Consider the following 22,244-nt stretch of genomic DNA (forward strand, 5'->3'; position numbering starts at 1 on the left):
GCTGCAGCAGATGGTGGAATTTGAATTCAATTAAAAAAAACCTGGAATTGAGGATCTAATGATGACCATGAATCCATTGTCAATTGTCGGAAAAACCCATCTGGTTCACTAATGTCCTTAAGGAAAAGAAACTGCCATCCTTACCAGGTCTGGCCTGCATGTGACTCCAGAACCACAGAAATGTGGTTGACTTTTAACTGCACTCTGGGCAATTAGGGATGGGCAATAAATGCTGCCTTGCCAGTGATGCCCTCATCCTGTGAATGAATAAAAAATTGGGAAGAGCCCTCATTTTTAAACTGTGCACACTAATGCTGGACTGTGCACAGGAGGGAACATCCCAGCATGCATCTGCCAAGGATCCCCTTCAGAATAATATGTTTCAACACAATCACCTCTCGTTCTTCTAAACTGCAATGATCTTTGCTTCATAAGGCAACTCCTTCACCTCAGAAATCGGCCCAGTGACCTTTTTTGGAATAGAATTATATCCATTCCTCAGTGAGGGATACATGTTTGTATGCAGTTCTCCAGAGCAATGTCACCAACATCCCTGTATCGTTGTAGCAAGACTTTTCAACCTTTTATACCCTGTCCCACTTAGAATGTTTGTCTTCCTAATCACTTGCTATAACTGCCTTTCTAATTTCTTGTGATTCATGCACATAAGGACAAATGGAATTCTGCAGTCTCTTCCCATTTAAATAGTGTTCTATTTTTCTATGTTCCCCAACAAGACGGTCAATCCCACATTATATTCCAATTGCCAATTTCTTGTCCTCTCAGAGTCATAGAGTCATACAGATGTATGCATGGAAACAAACCCGTTGATCTAACTTGTCCATGCCGAACACATATCCTAAACTAATCATCCCATTTGCCAGCATTTGGCCCATATCCCTCTCAACCCTTCCTATTCATATACCCATCTGCTAGCCTTTTAAATGTTGTAATTGTACCAGCCTCCAGCACTTCCTCTGGCAGCTCATTCCATACATGCACCACCCTCTGCATGAAAAAGTTGCTCCTTAGGTCCCTTTTATACCTCCCCCCTCTCTCCTTAAATCTGTGCCCTCTGGTTTTAGACACCCCACCCTGGGGAAAATACCTCAGCTATTCACCCTACCCATGTCCCTCTTGATTTTATAAACCTCCATAAGGTCACCCCTCAGCCTCTGACCCTTCAGGAAAAGGAGCTCCAGTCTATTCAGCATCTGTCTATAGCTCAAACGCTCCAACCTTGGCAACATCCTTGTAAATCTTTTCTGCATCCTTTCAATTTTAACAGCATCTTTCTTTTAGCAGGGAGGCCAGAATTGCATGCAGTATTCCAAAAGTGGCTACCCAATGTCCTGTACAGCCACAACATAACATCCCACCTCCTATACTCAATGCATTGACCTATAACGACAAGCATACCAAATGCCTTCTTCACTGTCTTGCCTATCTGTAACTCCACCATCAAAGAACAATGAACCTGCACTCCAAGGTCTCTTTGTTTGGGAACACTCCCCAGGACTCTACCATTACTGTGTATAAGTCCTGCCCTGATTTGCTTTACAAAATGCAAAACCTCACATTTATCTAATTCGAACTGCATCTGCCGCTTCTTGGCCCATCTGATCAAGGTCCCGTTGTACTCTGAGATAACCTTCTTCACTGTCCATCAAGCCACCAATTTTGGTGCCATCTACAAACTTATTAACCATTCCTCCTATAATCACATCCAAATCATTATCCCATCTGCACCCCTTTGCAGACTCATTGCATCCTCCTCGTGCTTGCTTTCCTACCTGTCCTTCTTCAAAGTGGTCAGTAAATGAGTCTATAATACACTTAGTCTCCTCTTATAATATAGCTCATAAATAATGTCACCTCCAGTCCTGATCTCTGAGACACTCCACTACATACAGTTGGCTGTCTATGCTCTCTCCATGCTAAAATAGTTGCACCCATACCATCAAGCCTTCTGCGATAATTTGTTTTTGATATGGCACCTTAGTTATATTTGTTGATGGGTTGTGGGTCAGCATTTTGTGCCCATCTCTAACTGCACTGGAGAAGGTGGTAATGAGGTGCCTTTTTTAATTGCTGCTGTTCTTGAGGTGTAGGTAGACTCACAACACTTTCAGAAAGGGAGCTCCAGGATTTTGACAGTGAAGGAACGGTGATATATTTCCAAGTCAGGATGGTGAAGTGGGTTGGAGGGGAACTCACAGATGGTGGTGTTCCCATGTATCTGCTGCCCTTATCCTTCTGGATGGAAGTGGTTGTGGGTTTAGAAGGTGCTGTCTGAGGAGCCGTGGTAAGTTACTGTAGCACAGTAATTCCTTTTGCTTTTTAGCTTTTGGAAACAAAATACACTGTATCTGCTGGTTTCCCTTTATTCGCCCTGGTTGCAACATCCTCAAAGAACTGTTAGAATAAGTTTATCAAACATCACTTCTGCCTTTCACAAAACCATATTGATGGTTCTGATGTTCTCAATGTTTCCTTAGTAATGGAGTCTCATGTGTTCCCAATGACAGAGGTTGAACTAACTGGCCTTTAGTATCCTGCTTTCTGTTATGGACATTTAAATTAGGAGCATGGGTAGGCCATTCAGTCCCTCAAATCTGTGCTGTTGTTCAGTAAGATAATGGCTAGTCTGATTACTCTGTACTCCTAACTATCCCTGATAACCTCTCACCCTCTTGGCTGATCAAAAATCTATCAAGCTGTGCCTTAAAAATATTCAGAACTGAGTCATGAGTCTATGTGGGTATAAAATTATTTTCTGTCCTAACTAAGTGTACTAGATTCTCCCTAAAGAGAGACATTGAAACAGCCTCCCTATATCTACTCTGTCAAGACCCCTGGGGATTTTATTATATTTCAGTTAAGTTGCCTCTTACTCTTCTAAATTCCAATGGATAGAAGCTTAACCTATCTAGCCTTTCCTCATCGGACAGCCCATTTAGTCCAGGAATTTGTTTGATAAACTCACTCTGAGCTGCTTCCAATTCAGTTCCCCTCCCAACAGTCCATAACATTCCACTAGATTTCCTGATTACTTGCTGTACTTGCATACTGACATTCTATGATTCATGCACCAGGTCACCCAGGTCCTTCTGCATCTCAGAGCTCTACACCTCTCCACTTAGACAATATGCTTCTTTTAATATTCTTCCCACCAAAATCGACAATATCATGTTCTCTCACATAATACTCCACTTGCCAGATCTTTGCCCACCCACCGACTATCTGTAAGCCATTGTGTGCTCCTTAAGTCCTTTGCATAACTCACTTTCCTACTCATGTTTGTGTCATCAGAAAATTTAGCTATATACATTTGGTCCCTACATTCAAGTTATTTATATAAATTATAAAAAGCTGAGGTCCCAGCACTGATCCCTGTGCCACAATGCTCATTCCAGCTTACCAATCAGAAAATGATTCATTTCTCAAACTCTGCATCCTGTTAGCTCACTAACTTTCTGTCCATGCCAAATAGTTACCTTCGGACCGCAAGCTTCTTTTTTCCCACAAAATAAAATTGATGTGGCAGCTTCTCAAATGGTTTCTGGAAGTATAAATACTGAGCATCCACTGCTTGATTTTCCTTTCATAAAACAATGGTGTCTCTGATTATCGTCATTCTTTTAAGTACTCTGCCATGAAGTCTTTAATAATAAACATCTCCCTAGACAGATGTTAATAGATGTTGAGCTGACTGGCAGATATTAATGTTATTGAGAGGCGTTGAGCTAATGGACAGGCATTAAGCTAATGGACAAATGTTAGGCTAATGGACAGGCGTTGAGGTAATGGGCAGGTGTTAAGCTAACAGATAGATGTTAAGCTAATGGACAGGCATGATGCTACATTTCCTGGTTTCCTTCTCCCTTTTTGAACTTACAAAAACAATGCAAGGTTCTGAGTGAACTTGACAGAGTAACTGTTGGGAAGATATTTCCATTAGTGAGAGAATCTCAAACATTTCATTTAGCTCGCTTGGCCCTCTGATTTTTCCAGTCTATATGTTTGCTTAAAACCTCTCATGATTCTAACTATATTTTTCTGACAAGCTGCCTCTACTTCTTTCTTTATTCTTCCCCTACCACGTGGTTACCTTTAGGGGACCTGTACACTACTAGAATAAGTGACTTCTTGTCTTTATCTTTTCTCATCTCTGCCCAAGCAGTTTCTACATCCTGGAGTCCTGAAGTTAGATCATCCCTCTCTATCACCATCATTAATTAACAGAGACACTCCTCCACCTCTTTCTGAAATTCCTGTCATTCCTAAAATGTCAAGCATCCTTCAATATTCAGGTCCCAATGTATCACCCTGTCTTTGTCATGGCTACTAGACAATACTTTATTAAAATTATTTTTATTTGTGTTTTCAGTTCAGCCATTTTGTTTTAAATGCTTTGTGGATTCAAATACAGAGCCTTTAGTTTTGTCCTTTTATTACTTTTGTAATCTTGCACTTTATCTACTAATTTACTCTTTGATTTGACCACTTTATCCCTTTCATCACAGTCTGTATATCATTTACCATAATAATAACTCACTTTCTTGTCTTGCGTCCACTCTTTAATTTATCACATCTTCCCAAATTTGACCCTTTGCTTCCACAATTTATTTTAATACACTCTCTAACTCCCTGGTTATGCAATTCACTACAGCACTGGTACCAGCATATTGAGGTGTAGCCTGTTCCAACAGTAGGGCACTGCTTTCCCCAGTATTGGTACCAATATCCCTGCAGCTAGAATCTACTTCTACTGCACCAACCTTTGAGCTATGCTTTCATTTCTCGAATGTTAATCACACGTGCCAATTTGCATGTGATTCAGCTAATAACCCAGAGATTATTACATTTGAGTTCTGCTGCTCAGCTTGGTGCTTGTCCCTTCGTATTGACTGTGCTGAAAGATCCTTGTCCTGCCTCTATCACTGGTACATTAGGGTGGCATGATTGGTCAGTGGTTAGCACTGCTGCTTCACAGCGTCAGGGACCTAGGTTCGATTCCACCCTCAGGAAACTGTCTGTGTGGAGATTGTACATTTTCCCCATGTCTGTGCAGGTTTCCTCCGGGTGCTCCAGTTTCCTCCCACAGTCCAAAGACATGCAGGTTAGGTGGGTTAGCCATGGTTAAAAAAAAATCCATGCAAGATTAAGAGGATGGGTTAGAGGCTGGGTCTATGCAGTGGGATGCTCTTTAGACGGTTGGTGCAGACTCGATGGGCTGAATGGCCTCTTTCTGCACAGTGGCGATTCTGTGATTCTACCTACATGGATCACAGTGACTGGATTCCCTAGTCCCACTGTAAATTCATCTGTTTATCTCCAGCCCCTGAGCAGGTGTCCCAGACCTTGCCACTGGTTGGGTAACATGTCTTTCTGGACTCTTGCTGCTTGCTAAAGAAGACAGCATCAATCCTGCTCGCTATGCTGTCCTCTAATGCCACTACTTCGTGCCTGTGAGTTGAATGGTGTCCTGTACTATTGTGCAATGATCAACAAGATCATCCACCCTGTAGTCCACATTCCTATCCAAAAAAAATCATAAGTACCTCAAACCTGTTTGATAATTACAAAGACTGAGATTTCTGCCCACTATGTCACTGTACTAGCCTCCTGTCATTGAGCAGTGGTCAAATCAGACAATCCTGTGCTAAGGAGTATGGTTGCCTCCTCGAATAAATTGTCCAGGGAAACTTTCCTCCTCCCTAATATGTTACAATGGCTGCACCTTAACCTCCAGTCCACTGACCCTGAACCAAAGTTCCTGTACCCACAAACATTTACTTTAGATCGATGTGCCAGAGTCCAGAAGATGCCACTTACTGCAGTTGCAGCAAATCACCCACCCTGCCGTCTTTATTAAGTATGAATTCATTTTTTTATGTACTGAACCCTGCAGCACCCAAAATATTTAATACTGCAAATAAGCTTTGCCAATACAATTAAAAACTTGCAATTACCAGCAATTACAGGAACTTAGAAGCTTAAAAAAAGTATTTTCAAACATTGGAAATTATACAAGCAGCCCTCATTACAGCCTTGATTCAAACATGGACAAAAGAGCTGAATTCCAGAGGTGAGAGTGAGAGTGACAGCCCTTGACATCAAGACCGCATTCACACGTGGCATCGAAGAGTCCTAACAAAACTGGAAGCAATGGGTATCAGGGGAATACTCTCCAGTGGTTGGAGTCATACCTGACACATTGGAACAACATCGTGGTTGTTCGAGATCAGTCATCTCAGCTCCAGGACATCTCGGCAGGAGTTCCTCAGGGTAGTGTCCTTGGCCCAATGATCCTCAGCCGCTTCACCAATGACCTTCCACCCATCATCAGGTCAAAAATCAGGATATTCACTGATGATTACACAACGTTCAGCACTATTTGTGACTTCTCAGGTACTGAAGCAGTCCAAGTTCAAAAACAATAAGGTCTGAACAATATCCAGGCTTGGGCTGACGAGTGGCAAGCAATGTTCGCACCACACAAAAGCCAGGCAAAGACCAACTCCAACAGGAGAGAACTTAATCATTGTCTCTTGAAACCAATGGCAATATCATTCCTAGAATACCTTTCTATCGACATCCTGGGATTACCATTGACCAGAAACTCAATTGTACTTGCCACAATAACATAGTGGCTACAAGAGCAGGTCAGAGGCTGGGAATACTGTGGAGAGTAACTCACCTCCTGAATCCCCAAAGCCTGCTCATCATCTACAAGGCACAAGTCAGGAGTGTGATGGAATACTCCCCACTTGCCTGGATGAGTGCAGCTCCAACAACGCTCAAGAAGCTTGACACCATCCAAGACAAAGGAGCCTGCTTGATTGGCGCTACATCTACAAATATCCACCACCAATGTTCAATAGCAACAAGATTCAAATATCTACAAGCTTCACTGCAGTATTTCACCAAGACTCCTTCCACAGCATCTTCCAAACCCAGGACACTTCCATCTAGAAGGACGAGGGCAGCAGATACATGGGAACACCACCATTAGCAAGTTATGCTCCAAGCCACTCACCATCCTGACTTGCAAATACATTGCTGTTCCTTCACTGTCGCTGGGTCAAAATCCTGGAATTCCCTCTCTAATGGCATTGTGGGTCAACCCACACTGACTTGGACTGCAAGCAATTCAAGAAGACAGCTTACGACTGCCTTCTCAAGGGCAACTAGGAGCAGGTAAAAAGTGCCAGTGGCACTCACACCACATGAATGAACTTATTTCATAAATTCCGAAAAAAGTTACTCTCCAACCAATCGACACCTTCCGGCGACATCACTGCATTTTTCCTTCCAAAACTGCAGCTGTTAGACTCCTCTCCCTCTCTCTCTTCTGTCTGCAAGTTAAGTGCTCCCAAGCCTTTCTGAATTTTCCAGTCCAATTGGGCATTACCAGAACCTAGGGAATTTTGAAAGATTGCAATAAAGTATCGACCAAATTTCCTATCACTTCCTTTCTGTTTGTAGGATGCATGCCACTTCCTCCAGGAGACCTGTCAGACTTCAGTGCCATTAGTTTTCCCTTAGCCCCTGGATTTTCTATTAATCTCAGAATTAATTCTGATCCTTCCATTGTGATAACAGATAAAAAAAAACTTGTTCAAAGCCTCTGCCATTTATTTTGCACCATTATGGACCAGACCAAACCCCTCAAAATATATTAAGAAGATAGCCTAGACCTTATTTCTTTCTTATTTTAAAGGCCAGTGCCAGGCGTTGCATTCTGGATGAAATTTGTTTGGTCAAACTGCCAGTCTCAAAGCAAAACACACTGTATTCATACACTATAGTTAAAATATAACAAGTGAAAGATTGGGATAATTTAACTCCATTGGAAAACAGAATAATAGATTATTTCACTATTAAACAGAGACTGTTCCAATATAGTAACATCCCATAAACACACCCTTAGTGTTTTCGATCACAGAGTGTATCCAAGCGGTTCTTTTCAGATTCGGTTAAATGTAGTTAAGAGAAGACTCAACAATAGCAATTTTCTTAAATATTAACTTTTATTGAGTAATAATAAAAGATGAAAAAGGAAAGAACATTTATTAAGTAAATAAAAAGAATGCAACAGAGATGAAAAAAATCAATAAGCCTCACGCCCTTCTGCCCATCGGGGACCTCTCGATCAATGGTTGATCTGGAGGCTGAGGTTGTTCCTGGCATTGTTCACGATCCTGGTCCAAGGTGAAGTCCAATTCCCAGAACAAAACTCTCTCTCTTATGCGGTGTAACAAACAGCCAGGCACAGAAAATACAACTACAGAAAAACACATTACTTGTGCCAGCTTTGGCACGTACAGGAATGTTCACAGGACTCATTCAAGGTCATGCAACTGTCAAATATCATCAACAATTTTAGCCCTTCAGCCCATCCTATACACTGGGCAAAAGCAAATTCAGTAAAATAGATTGTCTCACATGCATTTCTCCAGTCCAGGAGGAAAAACATCAAGAGAAAACTCTGAGAGAGAGTAGTGGGAAGAGATGTACTGTAGCTTCCAAACCTAGCTTCAAGACCCCAGCAACTGCTACTGAAAAACTAAAGTAAAAAGTCCTGGTTCTGTGGGAACTCGATGCCACCCATTCAGGCTGCTTCTATTGTTCCAGCTTTAAAAAATAAACAAGGCCTCACAAGTTGTTTACTTTATGGGCTTTGAAGCTGACTTCTCACCACCAATGTCGCAATATGACTTCACAAAACAAAGGACCAAATACACCTCTTAAAGCCTTAGTATCTTCACAGCACCCATTATTTTTCCCTGTACTCATCTCTAAGGCAGTAATTTAGCCATTCTTCTTTGTTATATACTTGTAAAAAATTTTGACTATCTTTTTTATATTTCTATTAGTTTTCTGTCATTCCCCTGTTTATCATTTTCTTAAGCCTTTTTTTTGCTGGTTTCTAACATTTTCCCAATCTTCCGATCTACCGTTAATCTTTAAAGCAAAGTGCAGCTTTTCTTTGGATATTTCAGCCACTATGTCTTCATACTTTTCCAATTGTTTTTATTTTGTTTGAGACCGGAGTTTCACATTTCTCACCTTCAAACCTCATGTGAAGTTTTATCATTGTCACCCTCACCTTGAACATCATTTAATTTGAGGTTATCTCTGCAGACTTCAGAAAGACTGTATTAGTAAAGGAAATGGGTTTTAAAACAGTGAGAATGGTGCAGTGAACTGTGTTCCCTTGGGACATACCAAAATGGGGCCTGTGGGTTAAAATACCGAATAGAATTCTTCCTTCAATACTGTCACTGTGAGTCAGGCTACAAAGGGTTATTGAGGTTCTGCCTCTAAAGGAGAAGTGTTCCTCACTCCTACATCAACACAAATAAACAAATTAACATTTAAACAGCAGATCAGTTATTGATGGCAACTGTTTTGTGTTCCAAAGTGTTTAATGAAAGAGAAATTATTAATAAGGTAGCATGCTAGGAATTATGAACCTATTTCCTTGTACAAAGTTCATTTATGAAGCGACATAGACAGAATTTCTAGGATACGGGGAAGATAATGATGAAGTAGCTGAAGAAGGTGGGGTTAATGGGAAGTGTTTGATACTGCGGCGTTCACTGATGGAGTTGTCCAGTGGTACAGTTATACTGAGGGTAGAATGGTTCAACATGTCTTTGCTAAATGTTTTAAACTTCATTGTTGAGCTGTCGAAACAGAGTCCAACTTTTCAAAACAATAATTCCAGATCAGACGATTGCCCAAACTGAGTTACACAGGAAAGAAGGACCCTGGTGTTTGACAGTGGTTCAAACACCAGGTAAGGGCCAGGCAGTGGGGCATTAACAGGCATGTGGTGGTCCAGAGGTGGATAGCTAGCTTCCCCTTCCTTCCTGAGGTGGGAGCTAAACTGACTGCCTCCAGTGAACAGAACACACTGCACTTCTGTACGTCATTTTATTGTAAACGTTTCACAAGGCAATCAAACAACATGAATATTAAGAATTAACTCCACTGTTTCACTTTTCAATACAAAGAGCAGGTCCAGGAAGTTTGACCTCCACATTCCTATCACTACGAAACACTGTTTTTATAGATTGAGATACACACTTCACTTTTAGAAAAGAACAGCTTGAGGATAGGAGATCATTTGGAATGGACGTTAATCAAGAAGACAACTCACAATTTTTGACAGATGAGACTGTACTTTACCTAGAACCACAGCCCCAGCCAGGAGATACACTTTCCACAATTAAACTCTTTGGGTCAGGTCTTATTGGGATTATATCTACATGTCAGATAGCGTCCCACCTCCTCTCATCCCTATTCGTCCCCTCTCCCCACCAACATCCTCCCTCCCCTACCTCTCCCGTCTCCCACTCACCACAAGACGAGGGGTGTCAGAACTGGAAACTGATTGGTTGCTTCAGCCTCTAGTGACTGAGCTGATGGTAATGTCTTACTCAGTCAACAAACAGCGCACACTCTATATCACCCACCCTATATCACCTAACCTACAGCACTTCCCCACATCCCCAGCCTACAGCACTCACCCTACAACACCCACCCTATATCACTCACTCTATATCACCCACCCTACAGCAGTACCCCGCATCACCCAGCCTACAACATCCACCCCACAGCATCTACCCTATATCAGCCCCCACATCACCAACTACATCAGCCATCCTATATTACCCATCCTATAGCACCAACCCTACAGTGCCCACCCTATATTACCTGCCCTATATCACCCACCCTACAGCAGCTAGCCTATATCACCCATCTTATATCACCCACTCTATATTGCCCACCCTACATTGTCCACCCTAAATCACCCACCCTATATCAGCCACCCTATATAACCCATCCTATATCACCTACCCTATATCATCCCCTCCACAATGCCCACATTAAGACACCAACTTTATATCAACCACCATACAGCGTCCACCCCACAGCACCTACCCTATATCACCCACCAGCACCCACCTTACGGCACCCATCCTATATCGCCCACCCGATATCACCCAGCCTACAACACCCAACCTGCATCACCTAGCCTATATCATCCAGCCTACAACATCCACCCTATATCACCCACCCTGCAACACCTACCCTATATCACCCATCCTATATTGCCTAGCCTATGACACCCATCCTATATCACCCACCCTATATTGCCTAGCCTACAACACCCATCCTATATCACCCACCCTATGTTGCCTAGCCTACAACACCCATCCTATATCACCCAGCCTACAGCACACATTCTCACCCATATCCAACAGCACCAGCCCTTACCCCAGCGAACCTCTAACCCCTGTGCCGTGGTCCCTAACATCAGCAGCCATCAGCCAGAACATTATTTGATATAAATAGTTCAAATTATAAATTATTCATATTGCTCCACACAGCAACAAACTTGCTGTATCAGTTAAAGAATGTCAACAATATCAGAAATTGATTCTGGAGGTAAGATCTATTGTTTATCTCTTGTACATTTGTATAGCCTATTGTATGTACGTTCATTCATTTACAAATTCAAACTGATCTACCCCTCTTCCCCACTGTATTGGTTCCACCTGTGTTTACAACCTCAGGTCAAATTCTCAGTCCAGTCTTCTATCACAGGTCATACTTTCAGCTCATAGTCTGACGGTTAAAATGTTTGAAGTGTCCATTACATTGAAGTGCTCCGCAAAGTGATGCAGTTCCTATTGTTGCCACTAGGTGCCTGTCTGCCTCTGTCAACATTAAACATTAACACAGCCTTGGTCAGGGAGAGCTCTCTTAAGCTCGTTGGTACAGCCAGATTGCAAAGATCATCACAAATATCTGGAAGAGAGAAAGATCAACATCACTGAAAGCAGATGATCTGGTCACCATCACATATCTGTTTGTGAAACATCACTGTGAAGTGTTTTGGATGTCACAAGATCATTAAAGGAGCTGCAACAAAATTAATCTTTTTATTGTGTTAGGGCAGACACTGGTAGTGTCAATTGATAATCCAATGCACTGGGGACACAGGTTCAGTTCCCATGACAATAGCTGGTGGAATTTAGATTCAATTAATTAATAAAATTTAGAAATCATCAGTAATGGTTAATGTGAAAAGTTTATCTTTTTTTTCCTTAAGGGAAGGACATCTGCCATCCTTACTTAATCTGACCTACACATGTCATAAAGCAGACGTCAACCCCCCCAATAAGTAAAACCAAAACACCCAGAGAGAAGCACCTCACCCTATAATCTGTTAAAAGAGCCCCCAATCTGTTATAAAGGAGTGATTAAATAATTAATAAACCCCTGATACTCTATTATTAACAAGTAACAATGTATTTATCTAACTCTAACAGTCAACAAACTAAGTAAATTATTAACAAAAAGAATAAACCCTTTCTAACTACTAACTCTTCTCAAATAAAGCAAGGTTATAATGGTATGCTGTTCCAATAAATACCAGTGCCATTTATACAAAAGAAAATTTTTTAAAAATTAGAATTAAATCTCTCAAAATTACAGCCAGGTTACGTCTTCCGGAATGTTCTGTGTCTTTTCCGATGAATTTGTCTGTCAGTAATGTCTTGTCCGCCGAATTCGTTTGTCAGGAACATTAACTATTTGTGCTGTAATATAGATGGAGCTTACTCTAAGGCTTAGAGAATGCTGTGAGACCCACCAAGTCTTTCTTTTAGAGATGAGAGCTGTTTTCTTGGCAAATGACAAATGGCTCTCTCTCAATTTTCCAAATGCCCTCATGTTTTATACCCTTGATGACACATCAATTTCTTATAATAGCGTTGGTCCTATCTTGTCAAAACCATCAGAGGTAAATTTATTTTTTTACCTAAGGGCCTGGTTTAAATTAATTGGCTAAATTTGAAAACCCATTGTTTTGGTAAAAGTGCTGCTTTGCCTGCTAACAGTATAGCCTTTTGATACAAGTGTTTCAGTTCGGGTGCTCTGTGTACCTGCAAACCCACAGACATCCTTTTTGAATCTCTAAGCATAGAAAATGCACATCATCTTTTAAAAGGACCATGCACTGCTTTTCCCATAGCATTTTACAATCACCAACATTTTACAGACACCAAATTCTGATGTCCTGCCTTCCAATCCACGAGTACTGTACCCAACTTTGCAACAACACATATCTCCAGACCCACAGCAATCTGGTTAACTCTTAACTGCCCTCTGAAATGACTTAGCAAGGCACTCAATTGTACCCAGCCACTACAGAAAAGTCAATGAAACCTCATAGACTGACTGGCATCAAACCTGCCACCAGGAAGGACAATGACTATCCCGGCTCTGTTGCCCTTATAATGTGCTCCTTAATAACATTTTGACTTAATTTGATGCAGTTTGTGTCAAAATTGAGAGAGCTGTCCCACAGACTTGTCAAGAAACAGTCTGACATCATTACACAAACATACCTTACAAACCATGCTCTTGGATCACCATCTCCACTCCCTGGCATCAAAGCAGGACATATCCAGTAGGGATGGTGTCAGATTGCCATTCAGTTTGGATGGATTCACCTTGAATGGCTTCAACCATCCACCACCTTCAATGTTCACACCCTTCACCACCAACACAGTGACAGCAGTGTGTACTATTTACAAGATATATTGCAGGAACTGAATTATCGATCATGCTGATCATGGGCCTGTATTGCTTCAGTATCTGAAGAGTTGTGACTGGCAGTGGACACTGTACAATCATAAGAACAAGTTGATCATATGATGAGGCGAGTCACACTTACTACAGAACTAAGGAAGCTACAGGAGAACGTTATGTAATGTCGGACTTGGCAAAAAAATCTCAGGACAAGGGAAGCCTCAGGCCACAACAAAGCTAAGGAAATCAGACTGGGCTTGAGAATAAATTGTTTGTACGCTGTTTACAGGCAGCAAGGAGAAGGGAAAATATTGAGATGGTCAGTCATTTTTGATGCATTTACGCATCTTCAGTCTCCATATGTTTCACAGAATATTGTTGTGGATAAGTCAATTAAAGGATTACCTCAATTATTAAGATCCAAATATTTAGCGCTCCAAGCCCATAAAGATAATATTCCACCTGCTCTGAAATGGGATCGAAGCAGCCCTGTGTGAGATAGAAACAGACAGAAAATGTGTTTTTTTAGTGTGTGTATGTGTAACTATTTCAAATGATTACTCATTCCACCTAAATTCTATTCATTTGAACATCTAGTAGCTGGAGAGACAGGAGGATTCTCCACTGCAATTTTGGGACAGGTTCAGTGTGTCAAAAGGACTGGAGTTTATCCTTTAAGACTTATACATCAAATCCACCAGAAGAAATCCCCACCAGTCATAGACTCATATAGCATAGAAACAGACCCTTCGGTCCACCTCGTCCATGCCGACCAAGTTTGCCAAACTAAACTAGTCCCACTTGCCTTCATTTGGCCCATATCCCCTAAACCTTTCCTATTCATGTACCTGTCCAAGTGTATTTTAAATGCTGCAACTGTACCTGCATTGATCACTTCCTCAGGCAGTTCATTCCACATACAAACCACCCTCCGTGTGAAAACGTTGTCCCTCAGGTCCCTTTTAAATCTTTCCCATTTCACCTTAAAAATATGTTCCCTAGTTTTGAACTAGCCTACCTTAGGGAAAAGGCCTTTGCTATTCACCTTATCTATGCCCCTCATGATTTTATAAACCTCTATAAGCTCACCCCTCACCCTCCTACGCTCAGTGAAAAAAACCTTATCCAGCTTATCCAGCCTCTCCCTACAACCCAAACTTTCCAGTCCTGGCAACATCCTGGTAAATCTCTTCTGAACTCTCTCCAATTTAATAATATCTTTCCTATAACAGGGAGATCAGAACTGGACACAGTATTGTAGTTTAGGTCTCACCAACCTCCTGTATAACCTCAACATGACGTCCCAACTCCTATATTCAATGATGTGAGTGATGACGGTAAGTGTATTAAACACCTTGTTAATCACCTTGTCTACATGTGATGCAACTTCCAAAGAACTATGTACCTGAACCCTTAGGTCTATCTGTTCAACAACACCACTCAGGGGCCTACCATTAACTGTGTAAGTCCTGACCTTGTTTATTTTACCAAAATGCAGTACCTCACCTGCCCTTTTAAAAAAACACTGCCACCCTTTAAGATCTGCCAGTCATAAGCCCCACCTTGTATAAAAGATGTAGCCAGCAATAAACCTTCTTAAATAATAAACTCCCTGGGAATGTAATACTAGTGGATTTCTGGAATTAGAAAACTTATGAAGGTTCACACTCAGCATTAGTTTTTTTTGCTTGCAAACAAAGTAGGTTAATTACTCTTAGTCAGGTCATTTACAATCTTCATTCTGATCTGCTCAAAGTATTAGAAATGGAATATCCCATTGGAATATCATTACTTTCGATTTTGGAAAGAAAAAGAGGCTAATTCAGAGACTTTAGACAATATTGAAGGTATTTCTTCCCACTCAGTGGATGGGATTTACAAATCATGTTGGATATATTCAGGCCTTTCCGTGTTTCTGTGGTTCAGAAGACTATATTTCTTCCCAGAAGTTATTGCCGAAAGATATTAATTGCCAATTGAATGCCTGAAGCTCATTTTCACCAGAAAAAGAATGTTGCCTGCACCAGTCTGGTCACCATAGCCTTTGTCATGGTTCCATGGACACCATTCCAGGCAGCATCAATTAACTTGTGCTACCATTGCCTGGGCAACAGGCCACGGCTCCATCCAGATGTTGTCTTCAAGAAGTTGTCACCATTTGTTGCATACACAATGGAATGGGAGGAGCAAAGGGAAATAATGACCTCGAGTTGTAGGCTGGCTGCTATTTCATGAGTACTGAGAGCAATTAGGAATTCCTGTGTACCACATCTGAAACCATCAGCATCTGACTATAGACGCTATGAAATCCTGATATAAATACCTGGATGGAGATAGAGTCATAGAGTTCTATGGCTCAGAACGAGGCCTTTCAGCCCATTGAGTCTGCACCAGTCAAAAACAACCACCTAGCTATTCTCATCTCATTTTCCAGCACTTGGCCTATAGCCTTGGCGTTGTAAGTGTACATCTAAATCCTTCTTCAACGTCATGAGGGCTTCTGCCTCTACCACCCTTACAGGCAGTAAATTTCAAATTCCCAACACCCTCTGGGTGAAAACTTTTTCTTCTCATCTTCTCGAAACCTTCTGTCCCTAACCTTAAATCTATGCCCCCTCCATCAATGATCCCTCCATCAAGGAGTAAAATTCTTTCCTATCTACCCCATCATTTTATACATCTCTCTTCATGACTGAAACTCTCCAGCCCAGCTAACATCCTGGTAAATCTCCTCTGCACCATCTCCAGTGCTATCACATCCCTCCTACAATGTGGGTTCCAGAACTGCATATAATACTCTAGCTGCAGCATTGTATACAATTCCAGTGTCACCTTCCTGGTCTTAAGCTCCTAAGGCTCAACTAATAAAGGCAAGTATATGCCTTCTTAACCACTTTATCCACCTGTCCTGATACCATCAGGGACTGGTGTACATACATATCAAAGTCCCTCTGGTCCTCGGTGCTTCCCAGGGTCCTACTGTCCATCATGTATTCCCTAGTCTTGTTTATCTTGCCCAAATGCATCACCTCACATTTATAAAGACCAAGGGGTGTGTCCAGGGTAGTTTGGTGTAATTCCTAACACTGTCCCAAGATAGTAACACAGCTGCTGGAAGGGATAATTATGTTGAAGAGATGGAGGATACAGCTGAAGCCATCCTGTATGAGGAGGAACGAGAAGAGATGGAACAGGGCAGTATGCTACCATTGGAACTGTTAGCTCAGTGCTTCCCTTCACAGAGACTCTGATTATCCAAAACAATTTAGCCAAGTTACTCAACGTTAAAAGTTTCCATTTCCCTTTCTGCTGTCAAATGATAATAGTGCTCACAGAAGTGATCAATCATTGTCAGATTAACAAACAACTTTTGCCAGGAAATCGCACAGAAGTCCAGCCTTAATTTCCACAGCTACTTCTCTGAAACTGATCCTGGACTTTTTCTGCCACGAAAGTCTCCTGTAACCTCAATGAATGTTCTGCACCTATTAGATGTTTCCTGAGTTGCTAACTCCTCCCAGTGCTCATCACCTCCAACATCTCCTCAGCTTCCACAGGACTGAGATGGCCCTGGGATATTCTCTCAAAGAGATTTGGAGAATGTGAATCCTCTGCTGAACCTAGTATGGTAGTTACCTCTTCCCTCTATCAGTTTCACATTCTACCCCATAGAAGAACAGACTTCCCCTCTTCCCTTATTCCCATGTCCTCATGTTACCAGTGCTGTATTTAGACTTACTAAGTAACCCCTCACAAGCTGGTATCAGTGCATCCATTGCTGCAGGCATTCCTCCGAGCAGCAGAGGTTCCAGTTGTGTCCTTGCCCTCATTCTCTGCCTTTGACCTGAACGTGGATACTCTTCCCGCCCATCCCCACCCAACCCAACTGTATCTTCTTCAGCAAGAGAGAGAAGACACTGTGTTTGAATTAGTCAATTCACTTCCAGCATAGTGAGTGACAAATCAGAGATGTACTCCTCAACTCACCATCCACACTAGCCACATGGCATTGTGGGAATTAAAATCAAGATCTGTAACTGAGATTGAGGAATGGCACTGGCAGAAAAGTGATCTGCCTCTTCTGAAACATCACAAAAGAATTTTAAAATATTAGTTCCAGCCAAAAAGACAATAAAACATACTCTTTGCTATCTTCATCATGAATGTTTCCCCATTTTATTTATGGGATCCTCAGTCGGGCTAGGAAGTATAGTTAACAATTAGCATATTTAGTTTGTTGATTAAAGGATCATCGAGGCAACAATGATCACAATTCAATAGAATTCTACATTCAGGTTGACAGTGAAATATGTGAGTCTGAAATTATTGTTTTAAAGTCAGATAAAGGAAATTACAAGGGTATGGAGACAGAAATGTGCCATAGTGAAATGCCAAAATAAGCTAAAAAGTAGGAACTAGAGGTGCAGTTGTGGACATTTAAGGAGATATTTCAAAGTTCTCAACAAATATATATTTCACTGAGAAAGGAAGGCTCTAAGACTGATGCACCAAATGTTGATCACTAAGAATGTTAAGGATCATGTCAAATTGAAGGAAAAGATGTATAATGCTGAAGATTAGTGGTAGACTAAAAGATCGTAAAAAATCAATAAGCTAGCATCGGATGTTTAAAGTAAAAAAAGGGATGCATTAGACTGTGAGAGAAAATCAGCAAAAAATATAAAAATAGAAACTAAAGGTTTCTAAAGGTAGATAAAAACTAGAAAAGTCATGACAATAAATGTTTGTCAAAGGCTGAATGAATAAACGCTTCCACAAAAAAAGAAACTGCTGAAGAACTGCTTAGATTTTTATAATAATCGTTACAGAGGGATGTCTCAGGGCAGCTTACAGTGTGAAGGATTAGGAGTGGGTGTAGTGACCAAAATGAGGTCAGCCAAGTGGATCTCACAGAATACGAGTTCCCTGATTATGCCTGTGAATCCGGTCCAATCAGGGAGCCCTGGCTAACAGATATAAACAGAAGTGTCAGAGATACTGCCACTGCGGTAATTGACTCTGAATGATGCAGTACTAAAGTCAAGGACTGTTCATGTGTAAATAAAGGGTGACTTGGTAACAGGATACTGGCCTCAATAGAGTTATTTCAGTGGACATTGAATGCGAGTGAGGAGGTTTAGAAGAGAATGGTGGGAGAGTCAAAAGGATCTAGAAAAACTTGAACCAAATTGCATTTGGGCCCCAGACATTTTGAAAATATCTAGGTTCTAGGATCACATTGGTGGGCTTGAAATACCTACTACTATTTACAAACCAGGGCACTGGTTAACTGTCCAATTGCTGCCACTAATATTTAGAATTCTCTTCCCCAGAGAGCAGAGGAGACTGGGTCATTCTTAACATTGGATTGATAAATGGGGGGGACAGGATACTGAAGCTGAGCTTCCTGAAACACACAGTCCATAGACAGACACCTTCTATTGGGGAAGACAGCAATTCTGTGGAAAAAAAATACATGGGTTTGTCTTTTGGCTGTGCAAAGGAATTTGATGAAGTTTGATGCTTTGTAGTAAAGGATCTCTGTCACCTGTTAACTTCAGCCCTCAGACATGATGGCACAGAGTGGCTGACTGAAAATACCCAGAGCGACAGGAACTGAGACAACAGACATTGTCACCTACATTCCCGGTGAGATGGAGCGTATAATCACAAATCCACCAAGGAGCATCTACAGTGAGTCAAGGGAATGTCATTCGATCCATGAGGCCTTATTAATTGCTTCTTTGTGTGAAGGACAATCTATGTTTGCACAGCTCTTCCACCAGGGCCAGCCATGTTCTGAAGCTTCCTGCACACACCCCTCACCCACCACAGACCCATCAGACAGAGGAGATCTCTAAGCCACAGTATTTGTGGTGTCAAACCAGATTGTCATTGCAGTCAAGAAACCGCTGTGGCCCAGACATTTCCCCAGTGAGAGCCCGGGCTCCTGATTTGGCTGTGAGGCCCCACCCTAAAGGAGGTGATGGCCTAGTGGTATTATTGCTGGACTGTCAACCTAGAGACCCAAGTAAAGTTCTGGAGGCCTGGGTTTGAATCCTACCATGCTGGTATTCGAATTCATTTTTAAAGAAATCTGGAATTAAGAGTCTAATGATGTCAATTGACAGAAAGAGCCATCTTGTTCATTAATGTCCATTAGGGAAGGTAACTGCCATCGTTAACTGGTCTGACCTACATGTGACTCCAGACCCACAATAATGTCACTCTTAATTACCCTTGGGATGGGCAATAAATGCTGGCTTAGCCAGTGGAGCCCTCATCCTGTGAATGAATAAAAAAAGCTCTATTCACTTTCTTCCCTGGAGCCCCCAGCGTTGAGCTCCCATTCTACCACATGAGCTATCAACTAAGAGCCAATGTCAACATTTACCTCCTCTCCTCAGTCACTCCAAACCTGCCACACACCAGCATACAGGTGATCTTGCTTTTTTTCCTTCTTCAATGAAAGGATTTAGGGATATTTAAGTTGTGGTTTTAAGACAAAGAGACTTCATACAATTTTTAAGAAAATGCCGCAGGCTGGAGCTATTGATACAGAAGGCTTCTTTGTTAATGAGACAAATGTGCATTAGAGGCAGACAAACCGGCCTGAATAATATCATTGTCTATTTCCAACTGAGACAATGTGAATCAATCAACTCATCCCAGATCCATTAACCCAAAGTGTCTGCTGTACATTTCTGAGCAGAAGGCAGTTTCTTCAAACCGCATCCTAAGAGAGAAGGAAAGGTGTCTAATATTATTGATTGGACCAACTGGAGAATCACTGAAGGAGGAGGAAGTTAGAAAGCTGGCCATCCAATTTCTGGGAAGACAGAGAGAAAACAGTAAAGGGAATTCTGTGAGGCCGCATTGCTAACCCGATCCAGAGAGACCAAACCCACTCACTGCTCAGAAACAGACAGCTGCCCAGCAAATACGAAGTGAACTGGACAACAGATAGTGTTATTATTTATTATTGTTTTGCCCTTGAGGCTTGTCCCATAGTTAGTTGAATGATGGTAAGAATTGGTTGTTACTTTATATGTACATTTGCTGTGTATGAAATAAAGCAGCTGACCCACATGTACCTGATTTTGTTCTACTGAATATTTCAATCCACCTTTGGAAATGTCAGGGATAGATGTGTGAAATACATGGATCACAAGTGGGTTTTAACTGTTGTGCTACCCTCATTTCATTAGATGTTTGCATTTTGGCACGTTTTCTGGATATCACTGCTCATGAGAGAATACCCTGAAATCTCTATCATGTCCTCATCTGAATTGGTCTAGACCTGAAGCTGCTTTTCTGTACCTTATTATTGATGAAATCAACGGTTCCAGAGAAGCATTCCTCTGCATTGATGATTGCTCTGTCAGCTGTAAATTTGTTCCTCTTGCAACAAGCCTCTGGCACCTCACGGAAAGGGTTCAGAATGACAAACTCTAAGGTGTGTAAGAAATCCTTCGGACCATTCACGCCACAGCATTCAAACTAAGTGACAAAGGAACAAGTTGAATCAGTGGTTATTTTTCAATGTACACCATCCGCTGGAGGTTTGATAATGATGAGATATTGTCACCTCAGCTCGAAGGTTTCACTGAAGCTTTTATTGACTCAGCTTCCACTTCCAACTGATGGTTGCTCAGAGATTTTTCTCTCCCATTTCCAATATTTTTATGCAAACTTAAATGAATCAAAACCCGAAAGTCTGTTAAATTGCCCTGATTATTCTTTCCAAATTGCTAACAGCAGTGTCCAGGAGATAACATTTCAATTATAGGATCATTCACAGCTTCCTTTCAGGATTAGGGTTAGAAATGTTTCTCTTACCTAAATATATTGACTTTAGGGCCCAGGAAATGCAAATCAGCAAATGTCCCACATAAAATGATATTGAAATAAGTTAATTTGATTTATCCCTTGGCCTGTTTGCTATGTGACAGCTTGACTCAGTATCACTATCCTGTCTGAGGTAGATGCTTCAAGCCTTGTGTAAGGTGGGCTTGTATTTCAACATAGGATTACAGAAAAACTATATTGTCACAGATTATAACAAGGCCCAGTCTGCTTATTCCATGAATGGATAAAAATCATTCTTGCTGTTTGAACAGAAGCCACCCACCATTTCTTAGAACGAGCAAATGTTAAAGAAAAGTATACAGTTTATGCAGGACACTGAACAACATTGAGGGATTTCAAGTCCATAGCTCCCTGAAAATGGCCACACAAATAGATAGGGTGGTAAAGAAGACATATGGCATGCTTGTCTTTATTGGTTGGGGAATTAAGTACAAGAGTCAGGACATCATGTTGCAGTTTCATAAAACTTTAGTAAGGCCACACTTAGAGAATCGCATTCAATTCTGGTTGCCGCATTACAGAAAGGATGTGGAGGCTTTGGAGAGCGTGCAGAAGAGGTTTACCAGGATGCTGCCTGGATTAGAGGGTATGAACTAGAGGGAGAGTTTGGAGAAACTAGAGATGCTTTCTCTGGAGCAGTGGAGACTGAGGGGAGACTTGATAGAGGCCTCTAAAGTTATGAGATGCATAGATAGAGTTGACGGTTAGAATCCTTTTCCCAGAGTTGAAATGTCTAATACTAGAGGGCTTGCATTTAAGGT

General features: G+C 41.5%; 1 protein-coding gene across 5 annotated transcripts in view; it reads right to left on the reverse strand.

Annotated features, from left to right (window-relative positions):
• Positions 1-10,360: 10,360 nt before the first annotated feature.
• LOC109924018 (tetraspanin-18-like) overlaps positions 10,361-22,244 on the reverse strand; it is a 77,314-nt gene continuing 65,430 nt past the window's right edge. For 4 of the 5 annotated variants that reach the window (XM_048607174.1, XM_048607175.1, XM_048607172.1 and 1 more), the window contains 3 exons: positions 20,935-21,114; positions 14,020-14,103; positions 10,361-11,826 (listed from right to left, as the gene is read on the reverse strand). In XM_048607174.1, coding sequence (XP_048463131.1) covers positions 11,782-11,826; positions 14,020-14,103; positions 20,935-21,114 — 309 coding nt within the window. In that variant the 3' untranslated portion in view covers positions 10,361-11,781. The remainder of the gene's footprint in view (positions 11,827-14,019; positions 14,104-20,934; positions 21,115-22,244) is intronic. The other variant, XM_048607176.1, reaches the window with a different exon arrangement.

This window comes from Rhincodon typus, chromosome 17 (genome assembly GCF_021869965.1).
Source record: "Rhincodon typus isolate 14 chromosome 17, sRhiTyp1.1, whole genome shotgun sequence".
Taxonomy (NCBI): Eukaryota; Metazoa; Chordata; class Chondrichthyes; order Orectolobiformes; family Rhincodontidae; genus Rhincodon; species Rhincodon typus.